This window comes from Lepidochelys kempii, chromosome 6, assembly GCF_965140265.1.
Source record: "Lepidochelys kempii isolate rLepKem1 chromosome 6, rLepKem1.hap2, whole genome shotgun sequence".
Classification (NCBI taxonomy): Eukaryota; Metazoa; Chordata; order Testudines; family Cheloniidae; genus Lepidochelys; species Lepidochelys kempii.
In genome coordinates, this window is record NC_133261.1 from 91,311,699 (window position 1) to 91,330,964 (window position 19,266).

At 52.4% G+C, this 19,266-nt stretch overlaps 1 protein-coding gene across 4 annotated transcripts in view; it reads right to left on the minus strand.

The window, feature by feature from the left end:
• The window catches only part of NEK9 (NIMA related kinase 9), a 34,657-nt gene extending 21,191 nt beyond the window's left edge, over positions 1–13,466 (minus strand). For 2 of the 4 annotated variants that reach the window (XM_073349208.1, XM_073349209.1), the window contains exons 1-7: positions 12,290–13,006; positions 10,963–11,140; positions 7,048–7,103; positions 6,041–6,111; positions 4,593–4,698; positions 1,318–1,449; positions 122–232 (exon numbers count right to left, since the gene is read on the minus strand). In XM_073349208.1, the coding sequence (XP_073205309.1) occupies positions 122–232; positions 1,318–1,449; positions 4,593–4,698; positions 6,041–6,111; positions 7,048–7,103; positions 10,963–11,140; positions 12,290–12,685 (1,050 nt within the window). In that variant the 5' untranslated portion in view covers positions 12,686–13,006. Of the gene's footprint in view, positions 1–121; positions 233–1,317; positions 1,450–4,592; positions 4,699–6,040; positions 6,112–7,047; positions 7,104–10,962; positions 11,141–12,289; positions 13,007–13,084 lie in introns of those variants that run through there. The other 2 variants (XM_073349210.1, XM_073349207.1) reach the window with 2 other exon arrangements.
• Positions 13,467–19,266: the final 5,800 nt, after the last annotated feature.

The window sequence follows — 19,266 nt, forward strand, 5'->3', positions numbered from 1 at the left end:
GTCTGTCTGCACCTACATACCCCACTCTGAAATACACATCTCAGCAGTCACCCATTGCTCTGGAGCTGCAGGACTTAGGCAATTGGGCAGAAGATCTGAAGAGAAAATTAATCTTCCCAACCTGATCGAGGCAAGAGTGCACCATCTGGATCAGCTCCAGGGAATAGACACTGGAATCAACCTCCATGGCCCGATTACCCTGTACAATCTTCACACACAGGTTTAGGGGATTCTAGGGAGGAAACAAACAATGACCAGTTGTAAAGGAGCTGAGCTGACTTGGACAGTATGTCCAATGGGGAGGGATGCTGCAGGCCTCTGATGTTTATCATCTTTCTCTGACTCTGTACTCAACATTTCCCTCCTCCTCTCAGCTGCTACTAGGTGCTGCAGCAACCTAGTCACCTCCCCTACAGAACCGCTATCTCTTCCAGACAGCCTTTCCAAGCTAGGGCTTGGTGGCAACACCAAGCTTCTCTCCAAATGAAGCAATGAGGGAGAGGAGGGTGGGCTCCTCCCTGTATGTCAGGCTCCATCAGTGTACAGAAGCTCCCCAGCTCTGAAGATACCACACAAGCACTCATGTACTGGAGTCTAGGCACCACTGGCAATGAAAAGTCAGAAAAGGACAGTGATTTGACATGGTCCCATAGCTAGTATAGAACATATTACAGCCATACCATCCCAGCTGGCTGCATTCCCCACATCGTCATGCTACACTAGCTGGCAGCTTTATTCCCCCACCCGTGCCAGCCAGCCAGCCATGCTCCCCACATAGCTGAGTGATAACTCCCAGCTGTGCCAATCAGCCACACGCTTCACATAATCAAGCTGTAGAACAAGACAACATGATTAAATCCTAGGAGGTCCAGAGATTACAAACTCTCACAACAGGATACTGTATTGTGAAACTTCCAACTACCAGCATAAGACCCTTTTTTTTTTTTGGGGGGGGTGGGGGCGGGGGCGGGAGATAGGACTTGGTTGCACAGAAAATTAATGAAGTCTTGCTTCGGTCAAAAGGGAACATTTCCCTTCAAACATTGGTACAAATCAGGACCATCTGTACTCCATGTGTGTGTGAGGTCTCAGACTGCGGGGAGGATCAAAGAGAATCAGCAAAGCTGAGCAGGAAAAGTTTGCCCACATTACATCCAGTTCTTGGTTGTGCTCTCAGACCCTCGTGTTCATAAATACTGAAATTACCAATAGCCATGAAGGAGTAAAAATAAAAGTTAGAAAAGCTACAGGACAAGCATAGACACTGTGACAATAACAAATAGCATATTCAATTTATCTCACAGGCTATGGACTTACTGTAGCATCAAAGGTTCTCTTCAGGGTGAGAAGCTCAAAGACAACACAGCCCACAGCCCAGATATCAGATTTGAAGTTGTATTTCACCCCCTGGCAGAGCTCTGGGGACATGTAGTATGGAGTTCCCACCAGCTAGATAACAAAAGCAGAAAATCTTCATACACATTCCACCCAGACCCACCATAATTACTATGGGCCCATCAGTATTTCCATTGCAAATGCTAATTTTCTAATGTTTACAGAAAACCCAAAGCACCCAAGCTGCTCAGACTCTGATGTAGCACATAGTGGAAGTCAGGACTTCAGGAGTGGGACCTATAGTCCCTACCTCACCATTCACCACCTTGCAGGTGAGGGCAAACAGGACTACAAAGCAGGTGATGACAACATATCAGGTTCAGCCATCCATTTCTCCTCACCCTCCCTCCCAGTAGTCTTGGGAAGGTGAGGGACAAGGGATCTGACAAAGCATTTGAAAGCAGCTGCCAGCTCACAGCTGGTGAGCAGTTCTGTCTGACTGTGGGATGTCAGCAGACAAAAGCTGCTCTGTTTCAGAATGAAAAAGGAAGTTTTCAGGATCAGGAAGCCAAAAAGCTGGCCTGAATCCCATCTGGAAGACTTCCGCTGCAGGACTGGACTTTCCTCAACAATGGAACCTATATTTTGGTTAAATGCAGATGCCATCATGAACATCACATGAAAGATGAACAGTTCAGAATCATAATGAGAAACTGAGAACAAACATGACAAGTGGTGTAAGTGGGAAGAAGCTTCCAGCTGAATAGGCTCTTCCCCTTAGCAATGAGTCAGACTAACCACTGTGGAATGAAATTGAGAGAGAAATGAGAACAGACCATGTCTTTAGGAAGAGGGGGATATTTATAATCCTTTTTATGCAAACTGTCTCAGCAACAGACCCAGGGACTGCCAGGCTAGGCTGGGAGAATGGGCAGTTATGTCACAAACGAGGTAGGCTTTCATTAGTCTTTGCTAGAATCTTACCAGAGGCCTATGAGCACATTCACAGGGCTAATTCAATCCCTTCTTACTCTATCATCCACTATCTATTTTCCCTTAAGCTGGATGGTAGTTACACAACTCCACGAACTCTAGTCACACAGTCAAATACCAATTTCAGCAAGGTCAGCATGTATTTATTGTCACCCTCAGAGAACTCAAAAGTGTCAGAATGAATTTTGATCAAACTATCCACCAGCCAAAAAGGAGGGGGCAAGAAAAAGACACACACTCCCCTTTGAGCAAAAATCAAGCATGGAAATCCTCAGCAAAAAAGATGAAGTTCTAAATGTTATGAATGTGAGGAAAATGGGTTATAACTGAATTGGTTTTGCTATAGCAGGAGCTACCAGGGCACATTACAGTAACCCTAAGTTCCCATTTGTTATGGAGCTGTGTAATAGTGCTGATGTTCCTGAAGGAAGTTTTCAAAGGAAGGAAGCATCCTAGCAAAACACCAACAGCTGCATTAAATTTAACAATCAAGCCTTTGGGGGGGAAAAGTGCGTGTTAGCAGGTGTCCTACCCTATAAAATCCTTAACAGGTTGGGAGTTCAGAGCAGTCTCCCATTCCAAGCCTACTAATCACTGCAGGAACAATGGAGCTCGGAGATCAGATACCAGAGGGAGAAGAGAAGAGCTCCTTCAACAGAACTGTATTGGATGTTCCAGGACAATGTGCTCCAAACACCTGTGCTACGTCAAGTCTGAGCAGCTTGGTGCTTTGAGTTTTGTGAGAGAAGACTGATATGTCTCTCTCCGCCCGACCACCCCCACTATTCCCTGCAACACATAGCTCCCATTCCCCCCCCACCCATCACCACCACTTCTAGTTCACCCTCCCCTTCCTGTCCCATTAAACCATTAGTATTGCAGAAGCCCGGTGTGCCCCCAAAAATGCTGGAAGAATCTGTGAACTTTAAAGAAAAGCTTTTTTCCTGGGGGAGGGTTATATCTAGGGAACCCCTTGGTCAAATGACCCCAAATTTGGATCACAAACCCTACCCTACACCCCTATAAGACACAGCAAATTTCAAGAAAATATAGACAGGCATGCAGATTTTGGAACATATAGGAAAATCATCCTTTAAACAGAAAAATCTTCCTAATCCTAACTGTAGCAGAGCTGCTGCTCCACTATAATATTTATGAAATTAACCATCAGCAACTGCTTTTCTATATGCAGATCCCCAACACAGGATAATCCTAAAAGCACAGGAGGCTCAGAGAGGTGTGATGATCTCAGATGAACGAGAACACCCTATGGAGATTAACACAGCCTGAAACAATAACTCTGAGATGTGTTAATTGCTTCATTCATCAGTAGGTGTTTCCATCTCCCTGTCCTAGCACTGGAGAGCCTGTGATATGCATCAAGCATGACTGTTCTCAACTCCTCACCTGTGTCAGCAGAGTGTTTAGTTCTGTTCCCAGCTCCCCCCAGAAGCATAGGGCTTCTCCAGATCCTGGCTCACATAGCAAAAACCTGCAGCTGGCCTGTGCCATCTGACTCGGGCTGTTTCATTGCTGTGCAGAATTCCAGGCTCAGGCTGGAGCCCAGTCTCTAGGACCCTCCAGAGCCAGGAAGTCTATACAGCAATGAAACAGCCTTGCTTCCAAATTGGCTGGCATGGGCCAGCCAAGGATGTATCTTTGCTATGTAGACATACCCATCAAGGTCAGAGAGATGGACTCACATTTGCTCCCCCACTAGAGGAACAGGCAACTCCAGCTCACATGAAAAGGTAGGGAGGGGGGCTCTGGCACTGCCAGAAAGAAAAGCCGCCTCCAGAACCTGACTCACAAGAGGGGGGTCACGGAAGCAGGATCAGACCCGAAAGGTGGGCAGAGTCCTCCCAGGACCCTGGCACACCCCCAGAAGCAAGGCCCTCCATATCCCAGCTCCCATGAAGGGTGCATACCTACAGAAGGGGAGAATGTAGGACTGACCAGAGTTGCTGACCAGCTCCCCTGCCTCTTTTCTCTCCCAGTCCTCCTGCCACTTATCCCCATGTCTCCTTCCCAGAGTCCCTCCCCCTCACCTGAGCACTCCAGTCCCTCTCACCTCCCCTACCACCCAGCTTCATTTATCCCTTCTCCGTAATCTCCTTCCGCTGATGCAGCCTCACATCCCTATTCCTCCACCCACTAAAAAGCACTTCCCCTGCCAGCAAGCATTCACATGTCTAATTTTTTTCTTTAAAACAAAAATCCTTTGATTACTTTGCCCCAAAATTGACCTGCTAAAATATACTCACAGTCTCAGCCATGGAGTACTCAGAGTTCAGCTTCTTTGCCAACCCATAGTCTCCCAGCTTAATCAGGTTTGCCTTGGTGAGGAAGATATTTAATGTCTTTATATCTCTGGTGAAAAAAAGAGAGAGAAGTGTCATTATGAAGCTGAGGTACTTGAGTGTCTTTCTGCTCATCAGGACTTGTAGTGAACTTTCTGCCTTCCTTTTTCTGTTAGCCCTGAATGGCATCTCTCACTGTATCAGACTTGATTAGCATTTCTTCAGACATAGAAAGCCCAGTGTTGCAGTCACTGACAGAGCTTCTCATCTCACAGTCCCAGGGAAGTAATCACCTTAGCTGCATTTTATCATATATGCACAAACAGAAATAGTCTGGAATGTTCATCTTTCAGAGCCCAATGTACAGACTATGGTTCTTTCTCCTGTGAATCACAGTGAAGACCATTAAAGACAGTTTTATTTTTCCATTTTCAGAAATGGGCCAATCCCAGGCATATGAGCCCATGGAAAATTCTTAACAAAATAAAACAGTGTAAAAGCAACCCAATTCCAGAACTTAGCTGTTAAACAAAACAGCCCTCTGCCTCACCTTTCAGCAGAGGTGCTGGAACTAGGGGTGCTGCCACATCCCCTGGCTTGAAGTGGTTTCCATTATATACAGGGTTTACAGTTTGGTTCAGTGGCTCTCAGTACCCGCAGTACTCTCAGTTCCAGTGCCTCTGGCCTTAGGCAAAGGCCTTTGGGAAGAGATGAGCTTTACACTAAGCTCTTAAGGTTAGGAAACTGTTAAGTAGGAAAGAATGTGAATCCAGAGCTTTAAGCCCCTCACTGAAAACACAGTCCCCCAGACACACTATTTTATATTTAGAGTTCTACAGATCAATATCAGCACCTGAAATTATGAAGAAGCCGCCACTGCAGTCCATGGAGCACTGGTGTGATGTGGTTAGCCCACATGAGTAATGATGCAGATTCACATACTGATCTGATGCTGGGATATTATTGCAGATGGGAACAGTGTTCTCCACTAGTGATTACCTCCAACCTGCCTGATTTAGGAAATAAATTTGTTTTGTGCTTCAAGTCAGAGGTTGGTTTATTCCCCTATTGATATTTATCTTTTTACTCAATAAATAGGTTCCAATGGCTACAGCATTGACTATGTAGAGCAATTATTTTTCTAGTTCATTGTGCAAAATCAGCAATGCAGTTTCTAACCTAAACTCATGAGATGAGCTGGCATTTAATGCCAAAGCACTCAGATATGCCATGAGCACGGAAGCTTCCCAAAGGGGCATCAAACAGGTATGACAGATTTCCCCTCTCCCCCAGCCTCCTGCTAGCCAGAGGTATGCTGCTTCAGAAGTAGGAGCACAGAGATTTTCAAATAGGTTTCGCCCTCAGACACATGAATCCACTTTCACCCGAGCTTTGTTACATTAGACACCTACCTGTGAAGGATTCCAGCTCTATGGATACAGCTCACGGCTGATGCAATCTGAAATAGGTACCACACCACCATCTGTAGAGGTAGGAACAAAGGTCACATGAGACCCAAAAATTACATATATCATTGTCCTGGCAAGCTACAGCAAGAGAACCTGATGACCATCAGCAAGGAACATCCTGGCTGGAAGCTCCTTTAGGGAGAGGTCATCTTCACTCCCCTGGGAATATCCCAATTTAGGGATCCTTATAAGAGGGAACCTCCATAAGATAATTTTGTGTCAGTGTTCTTCAAAGTGCACTGTGACATGTGCTATAGAAATTGGTAACTTACAGTAAAAATAATTAGGAGTGGCAGCTAATGATCTTCTGAGGGAATTTGGGTTGGGGTGGGTCTTTGCAACCCCAACTTGGACCATTTTATCTTCACAAGACTCACAAATTCTCCAAGTTTATTTTATGAGCGGTGCAAATGTGAGAATCTTAATTCAAGATGGGAGAAGGAAGCAGTGAGAATGTAGGAGCTAATGAGAAAAGAACAGTACACATTAACAAGTATGGCCCAGGAAAAAGTCCACTGTCAGACAGGTTCATTAAGTAGTCTGTGAACAAGCCAGATTTGGAATAGATCCCATGGAAGGCCAAAACAGAGAAATGAGCAGAGTGATAGTCAAATGGGAATGCAGAAAGGGAGATCTTAGAGCAAAATCTCAGCTGAGACTGTAAAGCAGCCACAGCCACTGATTCTCCCTCCATTATTCCACGTGTGATATAACTGCCTAAAGATATTCAAAGGTTGAAAGGAAAAGGCTTCCTGATGCCTCATAACTGCCTATGATGTCCAAAAGGAGAGGCGGGACTACAGCCCAAAGGATATGAGAAGAGACCCCTGACAAGAATAGAGGTGAGCTAATACTATGGGAAGGAGCATAGTATAAATACCTAGATAACTATATACGTTCAAGTAGCGCTGAAACCAGCACCACTGCTATCCTCAAACAGCCCAAATTACCTCTTCCTCAAACAACTTGTCTTTCTGCCGCAGGATCTTATCGTAGAGGTTCCCCCCTGCAATTAAAGTAAGAGAGAGAAGCATATCTTAGTGATGGTAAATGTTTTGCTGATGTATCATCGGGAATCCAGTTAGGAATCTGCTGGACTGTTGCAGCCTCTTCAGAAGTAGCTCTCCCTCTGTGCTCTTCACTTAGACGCTGCAGTGTCTCACACAAACAAGTTTTTCTTCAGAACGCACACCCCTTTCCTCTCACAGGGAAACTGGCACATCTAAGGCTAGAAAGGGATTAATCTCTCTGAGCACCACCTTCAATTTTTTTAAAAAATGTATATGAAAGAACAGCCAGTGCTCCTTACATAACAGTGTTTCCTAGAATGGGCAGACCTTTATACTCTATACAGAAAATCAGACTAGACTGCCTTGCAGAGCACAGCAAAAAATCAACACAAAATAAAAATAATTACAACCATTGCAGAAAAGTCCCCAAGAGCAGCAGTGATTACATCCCCATCTTCTTTGTCCATGCAAGCCCAATTATCTAGGTTCGTGATCATCAAATGCCCTGATGAAAGATATACTATGTAGCACTGACAACCCAACAAGAGCAGAAGCCTTAATCAGTAATCACAGTCTCTCTCTTCAGGCTGCCTATCAATTCCAGGAGGGTGAGCTGAAGATCAAGGAAAGCTAAAAGGAATGATGTACAAATGGACTGCAGCAAGCAGTGAGCAAGAAAAGACTCCCTACCAAGTCAGCATCTTACTGGCAAGTTCCAAGTCTCCTCTGATTACATCCTGCACCATTTTAGTCCTTGACAATCATCTACTCATGTTCCAGTGGTGATTATCATAGATGTAAGGGATGAAGGGACCCATTAGGCCCTCTTTTTCATTCCCATGGGGACAGCACAGCACATCCTGCAGTACATTCTCCAAGGCTTTGTCAAGCCTTAGGTGTTCCAAGTGCTGGTGATGGAATTCCTTTATATTCCTTGAGCGTGTTCAACAGATCTCCCTATAAGGAAGATTTTCCTGATATTCAATTTAAATTTCCCTTTGCTTAATTTCTTCCCATTCTTCATAGTCATAAGCAGGCTGCACGCAAATCTTTCCTCACTTTGCATTCACACCTTCTAAAATATTTTAAAACAAATGTATCGTCCCCTTTAATAATTTAAAAGCCAAGCTTTTATATTTAGCTCTTTTCTTTCTTCACAAATCAAACTCTCTTTCGCTCCATCCTGTCTGCCCCAAGCCCCTTAATCATTTTTGTTGGTTTTCTCTGAACTCCTTCTAGCATACCTGCATCTTTTTGGCACAGAACTGCCCAGGTATGAATGCTGTATCTCAGGTACAATATCTCCATGGTCATATGTAGGGAGACACTTTACCTCCCTACTTGGTTTTGTGATGCCTCTGTATGTATGCGAGCCAAAAATCACATTAGCTTTTCTCTTTTCATATCAAATCATTGCAAACTCATGCCTAACTTGCTGCCAACTAACACACTGGGGTCTTTCTTGTTCATTCTTAATTCCCAGGTTTTTTCCCCTCCCATCAATTATGGTTCAGGTTATTTTCAACAAATGTATTAACTGGCATTCTTCCATGATGAATCTGGGTCTAGTTCCAGCTTTGCCACTATTGATGTGTGACCTTATGTAAGTCACAACTTTCCTGTGTGTCAGCATCCTCATCTGTAAAATGGGGATAATACTTAACTACATTTGTAAATCCCTTCAGGATCCCTGGAAGAAAGGGGTTATATATATTTTTTTTCTGTCCATATTGTGGTTTTGGATCTCCATAGTATATCTGATAGCGTCTAATGAAGTCTTGATGGAAAAATGAATATAAATTATTTTGGACTGAAACCTGGCTGAAGAACTGCAAACACAGAGCAACAATAAACTTCAAAAGCATCCCATTTTCAGGAGATGTCTAGTAGGGTTGTGAGTAACTGAAGCAGGCATGGTCTTATCTAACATATTCATTAATTACCTGGAAGAAGGCAATGCATAAACATCTAATTACTGAAATTCACAGTTTATACTAAACTGGAACCCACTGCCAACACCAGAAATAAAACACAGGGGCCTAGAGAAATGAGCAACATCTGGTGCATTTCATTTTCCACTATTGCCGTCTTCAGGGCTTATAATATTTCCCCAACACTGACTAGCCCAAACACTAAGCCCATTTGTTAGGCCAAAATACAGCTGTGTCTTAAGCCACATACCCTCCTCCTGGTCACCCCTAGTTGGTTCCTAATACTCCTGTCTACTGCAGGTTGAATTCTGAGCTCTCAACTCATACTGCCCCTTCCTACACCAAATAAATCAATTAATGCTGGTCTGCCCTCAAACAATTTAGAGAATGTGTGTGCGCGCACACATGCATGTACATGGGGGGATGTAACTATTAATACTAGCCAGCCCTTCTCTGCCCCCTCAAATCAATTTATACTGGCCCCAAACCAGAGCCTCTGTCAGAGTGGCAAGAGGATTCACACACAGTGGTGTCAGAGGGCTGTTTCCCTCCTCCTAGACCAGTGATTCTCAAACGTTTGTACTGGTGACCCCTTTCACACAGCAAGCCTTTGAGTGCGACCCCCCTCCTAAATTAAAAACACTTTTTAAATATATTTAACACCATTATCAATACTGGAGGCAAAGTGGGCTTTGGGGTGGAGGCTGACAGCTTACGACCCCCCACATAATAACCTCACGACCCCCTGAGGGGTCTCAACTCCCAGTTTGAGAACCCTTGTCCTAGACCGACACCTCATCTCACCTAAAAACAACGGCAGTGGACCTGAGGAGCAGCGAGGCCCTGGCTAGCATGAAAGCCAGTGATTATAGGCCCTCTACCAAAGGGCTCTTGTACAAGTGCCTCCTCCTGCCAATATCCCCACAAGCAGAGAGCCGTGTGTGTGAGGCACCTCCAAAAAGCTGTGCATATGTGGAGTCCTCACCCTTCCTGTGGTGATGGTGGCAGCATGAGGGACCTTGCTCCCATACAGAATAATCTTCTGCTTGAGTGGCTCGTAGCATTGGTGGAAGGCCCCAAACACACAAAGTCATCTGCTGGGGTGACTGGACTCCCCCACCACAGTGTCCCCTATTCCAGGGGGTAGTAGCTCCATCCAGAGCTCTCTGCTCTTAACAGTAGCAGCTGCACATTCTCTCTTCTCCCAGCTTCCTTAACAGCAGTGATAGCCTGGCCCCTCACCCCTTCCAACAGTGGTATCTGCTGACCACCCCACCCCCAAAAATGGGACCACTCTCTCTTCAGACTTTGGAAGTTATCATTGCATTGGTTTAAACTTGGCTCATGTGTCAAAGGTTCTCTTCACAACCATAATGGCTAGAAAAGTTTTTTTCCAATGGAAGATGCAGATTCTACAAAAGCTGATGGCACTTGTTGAGGTAAGATTCCTGCTTACCCTGGACAGAAGGATTTTCAAGCCCTGGTTGTAACTCTAGCTAAAGACAGGACTCATTTAAAAAGGTGTTGTCTCTTCTGGCCATAACCCTAAAACAGAGACATGCCCTGTACTGGCAGGAAGACCTGATAGGAGGGCAGTGGGGAAAGACCTATGTACATGCTCAAACGTGGGAGATATATTTAGAGCTCTGTATTAACAATACCTCCACTTCTTTCAATGCTCCATCTGCTCACAATTCTCCAGAAACTGGTCCATCTCTGGAACTACCTAGATTGATCACTTAGTTTCTCTCTTTGGCACCCTACAACAGACCCACAATATTCCCTTCTCTAGCTGCACTACAAGATTTGGCTTTATGCCTCTTCTCTCTAGAAGACACTCAAGAAATACAGTTAATGCTCCAGCAGATTCTGCTCCAGAGCTGCACGGCACCTTCCCTTTTGCAGGTGGGACTGGGGATCTCACCATTACAGTATTCCAGCTCAATCAGCAGTGTGGTGTTATCCATGAAATGATTGTAGTAAGCAATGATGTTGTCATGCTGCAACAGAGCAAGGATAACTATTTCATTCAAAGCATCACGACGCTCTTTTTCTGATAGTCGGGTCAGATCCACCTCCTTCCACACCACAAGCGAGTCATCCTGAAACACAAAGACTCTGAATTAAAACATACTGCTGGGAAGGGGAAAGAACAACATGTACCTTTGAGTCAGGAAATTAAACCTCTATGAAAGGTAAACACATTTTCTCCCTCTTACAGACTTCAGTGAAAGTTTTTCCACAGAATTAATTTAAAGTTTCTCTATTTCTGAGGTTAGAAATCACTATACCTAGCTGTTTTTCTAGCTAGCTAGCACTCTCTTGTTTTAAAATAAATTAGGAACTGATCAAGGAAAGTGTTATAGGGGAATGGGAGGTTTTTGTTGTTTTTTCTTGCACAAACTCAAACACATTGTGCATTCCCCAGTAAAACAACAATTCTGCTATAATCCATTATTTTCCCAACAAGCATTAATGTAGGCTATGGTGAAATAGCATTGGTCCTCAGAAGCTCCTCGCTACTCCAGAGCCAGTTTATCCAAACAGACTTGAGGAGCTACAGCAAATTTTAACAGTCTGCCCTTATAGACCCACCCAATTGTAGAATTATACTGCCCATTCATTGGGTCATTCTGTCAGTGCCTTGGTGAAACATCATTGTTTGTCCCCAGCCATCCAGGCTATAATACCTAGTTGTCCCCTTCTTCCAGAAGGGGTAATAAATCCTAAAGACAATTTGGTAACTGGAGTCAAGTGTTTCTCTCTGCCAGCAACAAAAAATAAATGGAATCTGGAGGATTTAATTGAAAGGGGAGAAGAGAGAGCTCTGGCTTCTGAGTTTCTGGTGGCTGAGTTTCCTCTGTTTTTACTGAGATTGTGAACGTGAAGATTGTGAAGAGAGCTTCAGTCAGCTCTGCAAGATAGCCTCATATCAGTCATAACTGGTGAAAGCAGCAAAGAAGTTTGAGGTACATTAGTGGCAGGGATTCTTAATGCCTCACTTTGAAAATCTGAGAGGCCAAAATCCTGTAAGCAGCACTAGCCAGACTGCAGCTCAAAAAAAACCATCGCTTGACATTAACAGTCACTACTTGGGTCCTAGCCTCCTATTTTTGGGAAGAAAATTGAAGGTTATTATAGGGCATGCTGCCAGCACCTCAATTCCTCAGTCTTCCTGTTCCATACAATCAGCTTTCCAGCCTGGGTATGGCAGAGAAATTGTACTGATATCTATGACAGAAGATATCTACCTTACAATGGTACGCATCCATAAGAATTCGATCTATGATACCACTGACCAGGTGATATGGCTGATGTGCATGCAGGCCCCTGCAGAGGCATATGGCACAATTTTGCAGTGATTTAGCTCCTCTCTCTGAGCGATAACTCAGAGGCCATTTTTGAAGAACTACTCTTCTTTCCCAAGGCCTCTCTCTGCAGTACCACAGTGCCCTATCCTGCAGCTTCTCCTGTTCAATGCCTATAGGAGACTTCTGCAGGTGTTGGACGTTTTGGGCAGTAATATCACACATGATGCTGAAAATGCTCAGCTCGATGGCTATTTCAGCATACATCAGGCCACAGTTTCTCTGCCTTCCCAGTGCCCTACAGAGATTGGAAGTGAACTGGCCGAGGCTCACTGCCATGCCAGTCAGCAGAAGCGCTTAGAAGGGGTGTGTCCGGGGCCCATGCTGGTCCCCTGTCTAGGAGGCAAGCCGTGGCTTGGGCAAGACGGTTTGCAGTAGCGGGGCTTTATCAGCGGATGCAGGGCGCGCAGGGTCCCTATTTCCATCCACGGCTGGTGGAGAGGCCGGAACCTCCCCCCCGCAGTAGGAGCCTGTGCCAAGCCAGCCATGCCCGCCTCGGCTCCACAGCCCAATGGGCTGGCGTGGGCGCCGCTTTCTCTGCAGCGCGGCCCTGGCGGGCGGAGAAGGCGGCTGCCCGCGGGCCGCACAGCTGGAGAACCCAGGCGCAGCCGCGGGCCGGTTACGCCCTCAGGCCTGGGATCCTGGTGCCGGGGAGCCCGGTCTGGGCGCAGCCGGTACCTCGGTCCGGCGGTAGAGAGTGGCCTCCCCGAAGGCGCCGCGGCCCAGGATGCGGATGGGGGCGTAGTGCAGCTCCTCCTGCTCGGCGCCCAGGCTGGGGCCCGCGCGGGGCCCGCCCCGGCCCGAAGACTCGCTGCCGAAGTCGGAGTTGATGGAGTCGCAGTGCCGCTCGTACTCGCCCAGGGACATGGTCCCGGCGGCTCTGCCCGCCGCAGGGCCGGGCGCTCGCAGGAGAGACCTGGAGCGTCCCCGGCTCGGCTCCGCGCCCGCTCTGCGTCGGGCCCCTCCCTCACCGGCCTCCCACAGCCCCGGCAGGCTCCATGTTGGCTCCCGCAAGTCCCGGAACCGCTTCCGGCCGCCGCCGTGACCTGCGCGCTCCCGCCACCCGGCGGGCACCCGCACGAGGGGGAGCTGGCCGCCCCGGGCAGGGATCTAAGGACGAGGGGCTGGGAAGGGCTCCGAAGGGGGCTGTGTGGGGGAGCGCTCAGAGGGGGGGGGCTCTGTGAGGGAGGAGGAGTTGTGGGGGAGCGCTCAGAGGGGGGGGCTCTGTGAGGGAGGAGGAGTTGTGGGGGAGCGCTCAGAGGGGGGGGGCTCTGTGAGGGAGGAGTTGTGGGGGAGCGCTCAGAGGGGGGGGCTCTGTGAGGGAGGAGTTGTGGGGGAGCGCTCAGAGGGGGGGCTCTGTGAGGGGGGAGGAGTTGTGGGGGAGCGCTCAGAGGGGGGGCTCTGTGAGGGAGGAGTTGTGGGGGAGCGCTCAGAGGGGGGGGGCTCTGTGAGGGGGAGGAGTTGTGGGGGAGCGCTCAGAGGGGGGGGGCTCTGTGAGGGGGGAGGAGTTGTGGGGGAGCGCTCAGAGGGGGGGGCTCTGTGAGGGAGGAGTTGTGGGGGAGCGCTCAGAGGGGGGGGCTCTGTGAGGGAGGAGTTGTGGGGGAGCGCTCAGAGGGGGGGGCTCTGTGAGGAGGGAGGAGTTGTGGGGGAGCGCTCAGAGGGGGGGGCTCTGTGAGGAGGGAGGAGTTGTGGGGGAGCGCTCAGAGGGGGGGGGCTCTGTGAGGGGGGAGGAGTTGTGGGGGAGCGCTCAGAGGGGGGGGGCTCTGTGAGGGAGGAGGAGTTGTGGGGGAGCGCTCAGAGGGGGGGGCTGTGTGAGGGAGGAGGAGTTGTGGGGGAGCGCTCAGAGGGGGGGCTCTGTGAGGGAGGAGGAGTTGTGGGGGAGCGCTCAGAGGGGGGGGCTCTGTGAGGGAGGAGGAGTTGTGGGGGAGCGCTCAGAGGGGGGGGCTCTGTGAGGGAGGAGGAGTTGTGGGGGAGCGCTCAGAGGGGGGGGCTCTGTGAGGGAGGAGGAGTTGTGGGGGAGCGCTCAGAGGGGGGGGCTCTGTGAGGGAGGAGGAGTTGTGGGGGAGCGCTCAGAGGGGGGGGCTCTGTGAGGGAGGAGGAGTTGTGGGGGAGCGCTCAGAGGGGGGGGCTCTGTGAGGGAGGAGGAGTTGTGGGGGAGCGCTCAGAGGGGGGGGCTCTGTGAGGGAGGAGGAGTTGTGGGGGAGCGCTCAGAGGGGGGGGCTCTGTGAGGGAGGAGGAGTTGTGGGGGAGCGCTCAGAGGGGGGGGGCTCTGTGAGGGAGGAGGAGTTGTGGGGGAGCGCTCAGAGGGGGGGGCTCTGTGAGGGAGGAGGAGTTGTGGGGGAGCGCTCGGGGGGGGCTCTGTGAGGGAGGAGGTGTTGTGGGGGAGCGCTCAGAGGGGGGGGCTCTGTGAGGGAGGAGGTGTTGTGGGGGAGCGCTCAGAGGGGGGGCTCTGTGAGGGAGGAGGAGTTGTGGGGGAGCGCTCGGGGGGGGCTCTGTGAGGGAGGAGGAGTTGTGGGGGAGCGCTCAGAGGGGGGGGCTCTGTGAGGGAGGAGGAGTTGTGGGGGAGCGCTCAGAGGGGGGGCTCTGTGAGGGAGGAGGAGTTGTGGGGGAGGAGTTGTGGGGGAGCGCTCAGAGGGGGGGCTCTGTGAGGGAGGAGTTGTGGGGGAGCGCTCAGAGGGGGGGGCTCTGTGAGGGAGGAGTTGTGGGGGAGCGCTCAGAGGGGGGGGCTCTGTGAGGGAGGAGTTGTGGGGGAGCCCTCAGAGGGGGGGGCTCTGTGAGGGAGGAGTTGTGGGGGAGCCCTCAGAGGGGGGGGCTCTGTGAGGGAGGAGTTGTGGGGGAGCGCTCAGAGGGGGGGGCTCTGTGAGGGAGGAGTTGTGGGGGAGCGCTCAGAGGGGGGGGCTCTGTGAGGGAGGAGTTGTGGGGGAGCGCTCAGAGGGGGGGGCTCTGTGAGGGAGGAGTTGTGGGGGAGCGCTCAGAGGGGGGGCTCTGTGAGGAGGGAGGAGTTGGGGAGCGCTCAGAGGGGGGGGCTCTGTGAGGAGGGAGGAGTTGTGGGGGAGCGCTCAGAGGGGGGGGCTCTGTGAGGAGGGAGGAGTTGTGGGGGAGCGCTCAGAGGGGGGGGCTCTGTGAGGAGGGAGGAGTTGTGGGGGAGCGCTCAGAGGGGGGGGCTCTGTGAGGAGGGAGGAGTTGTGGGGGAGCGCTCAGAGGGGGGGGCTCTGTGAGGAGGGAGGAGTTGTGGGGGAGCGCTCAGAGGGGGGGGGCTCTGTGAGGAGGGAGGAGTTGTGGGGGAGCGCTCAGAGGGGGGGGCTCTGTGAGGAGGGAGGAGTTGGGGAGCGCTCAGAGGGGGGGGGCTCTGTGAGGAGGGAGGAGTTGTGGGGGAGCGCTCAGAGGGGGGGGGCTCTGTGAGGAGGGAGGAGTTGTGGGGGAGCGCTCAGGGGGGGGCTCTGTGAGGGGGGAGGAGTTGTGGGGGAGCGCTCAGGGGGGGGCTCTGTGAGGGGGGAGGAGTTGTGGGGGAGCGCTCGGGGGGGGCTCTGTGAGGGGGGAGGAGTTGTGGGGGAGCGCTCAGAGGGGGGGGCTCTGTGAGGGGGGAGGAGTTGTGGGGGAGCGCTCAGAGGGGGGGCTCTGTGAGGGGGGAGGAGTTGTGGGGGAGCGCTCAGAGGGGGGGGCTCTGTGAGGGGGGAGGAGTTGTGGGGGAGCGCTCAGAGGGGGGGGCTCTGTGAGGGGGGAGGAGTTGTGGGGGAGCGCTCAGAGGGGGGGGGCTCTGTGAGGGGGGAGGAGTTGTGGGGGAGCCCTCAGAGGGGGGGGGCTCTGTGAGGGGGGAGGAGTTGTGGGGGAGCCCTCAGAGGGGGGGGGCTCTGTGAGGGGGGAGGAGTTGTGGGGGAGCGCTCGGAGGGGGGGGGCTCTGTGAGGGGGGAGGAGTTGTGGGGGAGCGCTCGGAGGGGGGGGCTCTGTGAGGGGGGAGGAGTTGTGGGGGAGCGCTCGGAGGGGGGGGCTCTGTGAGGGGGGAGGAGTTGTGGGGGAGCGCTCGGAGGGGGGGGCTCTGTGAGGGGGGAGGAGTTGTGGGGGAGCGCTCGGAGGGGGGGGCTCTGTGAGGGGGGAGGAGTTGTGGGGGAGCGCTCGGAGGGGGGGGCTCTGTGAGGGGGGAGGAGTTGTGGGGGAGCGCTCGGAGGGGGGGGCTCTGTGAGGGGGGAGGAGTTGTGGGGGAGCGCTCGGAGGGGGGGGCTCTGTGAGGGGGGAGGAGTTGTGGGGGAGCGCTCGGAGGGGGGGGGCTCTGTGAGGGGGGAGGAGTTGTGGGGGAGCCCTCGGAGGGGGGGGGCTCTGTGAGGGGGGAGGAGTTGTGGGGGAGCCCTCGGAGGGGGGGGGCTCTGTGAGGGGGGAGGAGTTGTGGGGGAGCCCTCGGAGGGGGGGGCTCTGTGAGGGGGGAGGAGTTGTGGGGGAGCGCTCGGAGGGGGGGGCTCTGTGAGGGGGGAGGAGTTGTGGGGGAGCGCTCGGAGGGGGGGGCTCTGTGAGGGGGGAGGAGTTGTGGGGGAGCGCTCGGAGGGGGGGGCTCTGTGAGGGGGGAGGAGTTGTGGGGGAGCGCTCGGAGGGGGGGGGCTCTGTGAGGGGGGAGGAGTTGTGGGGGAGCCCTCGGAGGGGGGGGCTCTGTGAGGGGGGAGGAGTTGTGGGGGAGCCCTCGGAGGGGGGGGCTCTGTGAGGGGGGAGGAGTTGTGGGGGAGCGCTCGGAGGGGGGGGCTCTGTGAGGGGGGAGGAGTTGTGGGGGAGCGCTCGGAGGGGGGGGCTCTGTGAGGGGGGAGGAGTTGTGGGGGAGCCCTCAGAGGGGGGGGGGGCTCTGTGAGGGAGGAGTTGTGGGGGAGCGCTCAGAGGGGGGGGGCTCTGTGAGGGAGCGCTCAGAGGGGGGGGCTCTGTGAGGGAGGAGTTGTGGGGGAGCGCTCAGAGGGGGGGGGCTCTGTGAGGGAGGAGTTGTGGGGGAGCGCTCAGAGGGGGGGGGCTCTGTGAGGGGGGAGGAGTTGTGGGGGAGCGCTCGGAGGGGGGGGCTCTGTGAGGGGGGAGGAGTTGTGGGGGAGCGCTCGGAGGGGGGGGCTCTGTGAGGGGGGAGGAGTTGTGGGGGAGCGCTCGGAGGGGGGGGCTCTGTGAGGGGGGAGGAGTTGTGGGGGAGCGCTCGGAGGGGGTGGCTCTGTGAGGGAGGAGTTGTGGGGGAGCGCTCGGAGGGGGGGCTCTGTGAGGGAGGAGTTGTGGGGGAGCGCTCGGAGGGGGGGGCTCTGTGAGGGAGGAGTTGTGGGGGAGCCCTCAGAGGGGGGGGGCTCTGTGAGGGAGGAGTTGTGGGGGAGCCCTCAGAGGGGGGGGCTCTGTGAGGGAGCGCTCAGAGGGGGGGGCTCTGTGAGGGAGGAGTTGTGGGGGAGCGCTCGGAGGGGGGGGGCTCTGTGAGGGAGGAGTTGTGGGGGAGCGCTCGGAGGGGGGGGGCTCTGTGAGGGAGGAGTTGTGGGGGAGCGCTCGGAGGGGGGGGCTCTGTGAGGGAGGAGTTGTGGGGGAGCGCTCGGAGGGGGGGGCTCTGTGAGGGAGGAGTTGTGGGGGAGCGCTCGGAGGGGGGGGCTCTGTGAGGGAGGAGTTGTGGGGGAGCGCTCGGAGGGGGGGGCTCTGTGAGGGAGGAGTTGTGGGGGAGCGCTCGGAGGGGGGGGGCTCTGTGAGGGAGGAGTTGTGGGGGAGCGCTCGGAGGGGGGGGCTCTGTGAGGGAGGAGTTGTGGGGGAGCGCTCGGAGGGGGGGGCTCTGTGGGGCTGGGCTGGGGGAGCACTGGGGGGCTCTGTGATTGGGAAGTGAAGACAGCTGCGGTGGGGGAGGGGAGCCCTTGAGTAGTTTGGGGTCGGAGGGGTGCTATAGTCTGGCTCCATTAGCCCCGCTAGTTGGGGCTGTTCCTTCTCCCATCATTGCTTGTTCCTAGGCCCCAGGGGTTCTCATTGGCTCTGTTCGCCCATCTCACTGAGTAGGTGACTTCTTCCGAGGGATCCTGGCCAGGCCTCCCCACAGCACCACTGCCTGGCCAGGCATCTGCTTCTCCACAAATCTCCTGCCACGTGGTTAAATAAGCCTCCACCAGGCCTGAATGTCAGTAGTGGCCCTAATGCCAGAAACAACCAGCTTCAAGCTCTTGCTGGAGAGAGGGCCAGTGATCAGACAGGCTGCAGTGAAGCCCAGATGAAGAGGCAGCCTTTAAAGGTAACTTGGATCAAAGGTATTCAGAGCTTTGCAAATAGCCACCAGAAGAGGGAGCCAATGCAGAAGCACAACCCAGTTCAATATGCTTCTGCCAGACCACTCCAATCAGAAATACATGGCTGCATTCTGGGTAAGCTAGAGCAGGGTAGGCAACCTATGGCATGCGTGTCAAAGGTGGCGTGCAAGCTGATTTTCAGTGGCACTCACACTGCCCAGGTCCTGGCCGCTGGTCCAGGGGGCTCTGCATTTTAATTTAATTTTAAATGAAGCTTCTTAAACATTTTAAAAACCTTATTTATTTTACATACAACAATACTTTAGTTATATATTATAGACTTATAGAAAAAGACCTTCTAGAAATGTTAAAATGTATTACTGGCACGCAAAACCTTAAATTAGAGTGAATAAATGAAGACTGGGCACACCACTTCCGAAAGGTTGCCAACCCCTGATCTAGAGCTTCTGTGTCACTTTTCTGGTTAGTGAAAATTAAAACTGGTTGCCTTAATCAAGCATAGAATGGAAGAAGGGAGGATCAAGGCATGGTCTGTATCTGAGAGGAGGGGGCATAACATTATTTCTGATTAGGTGATTTGTGATGGGCTTAATGTCATTTAAACAGATCAAACATGATTTAATAATAAACAATGTG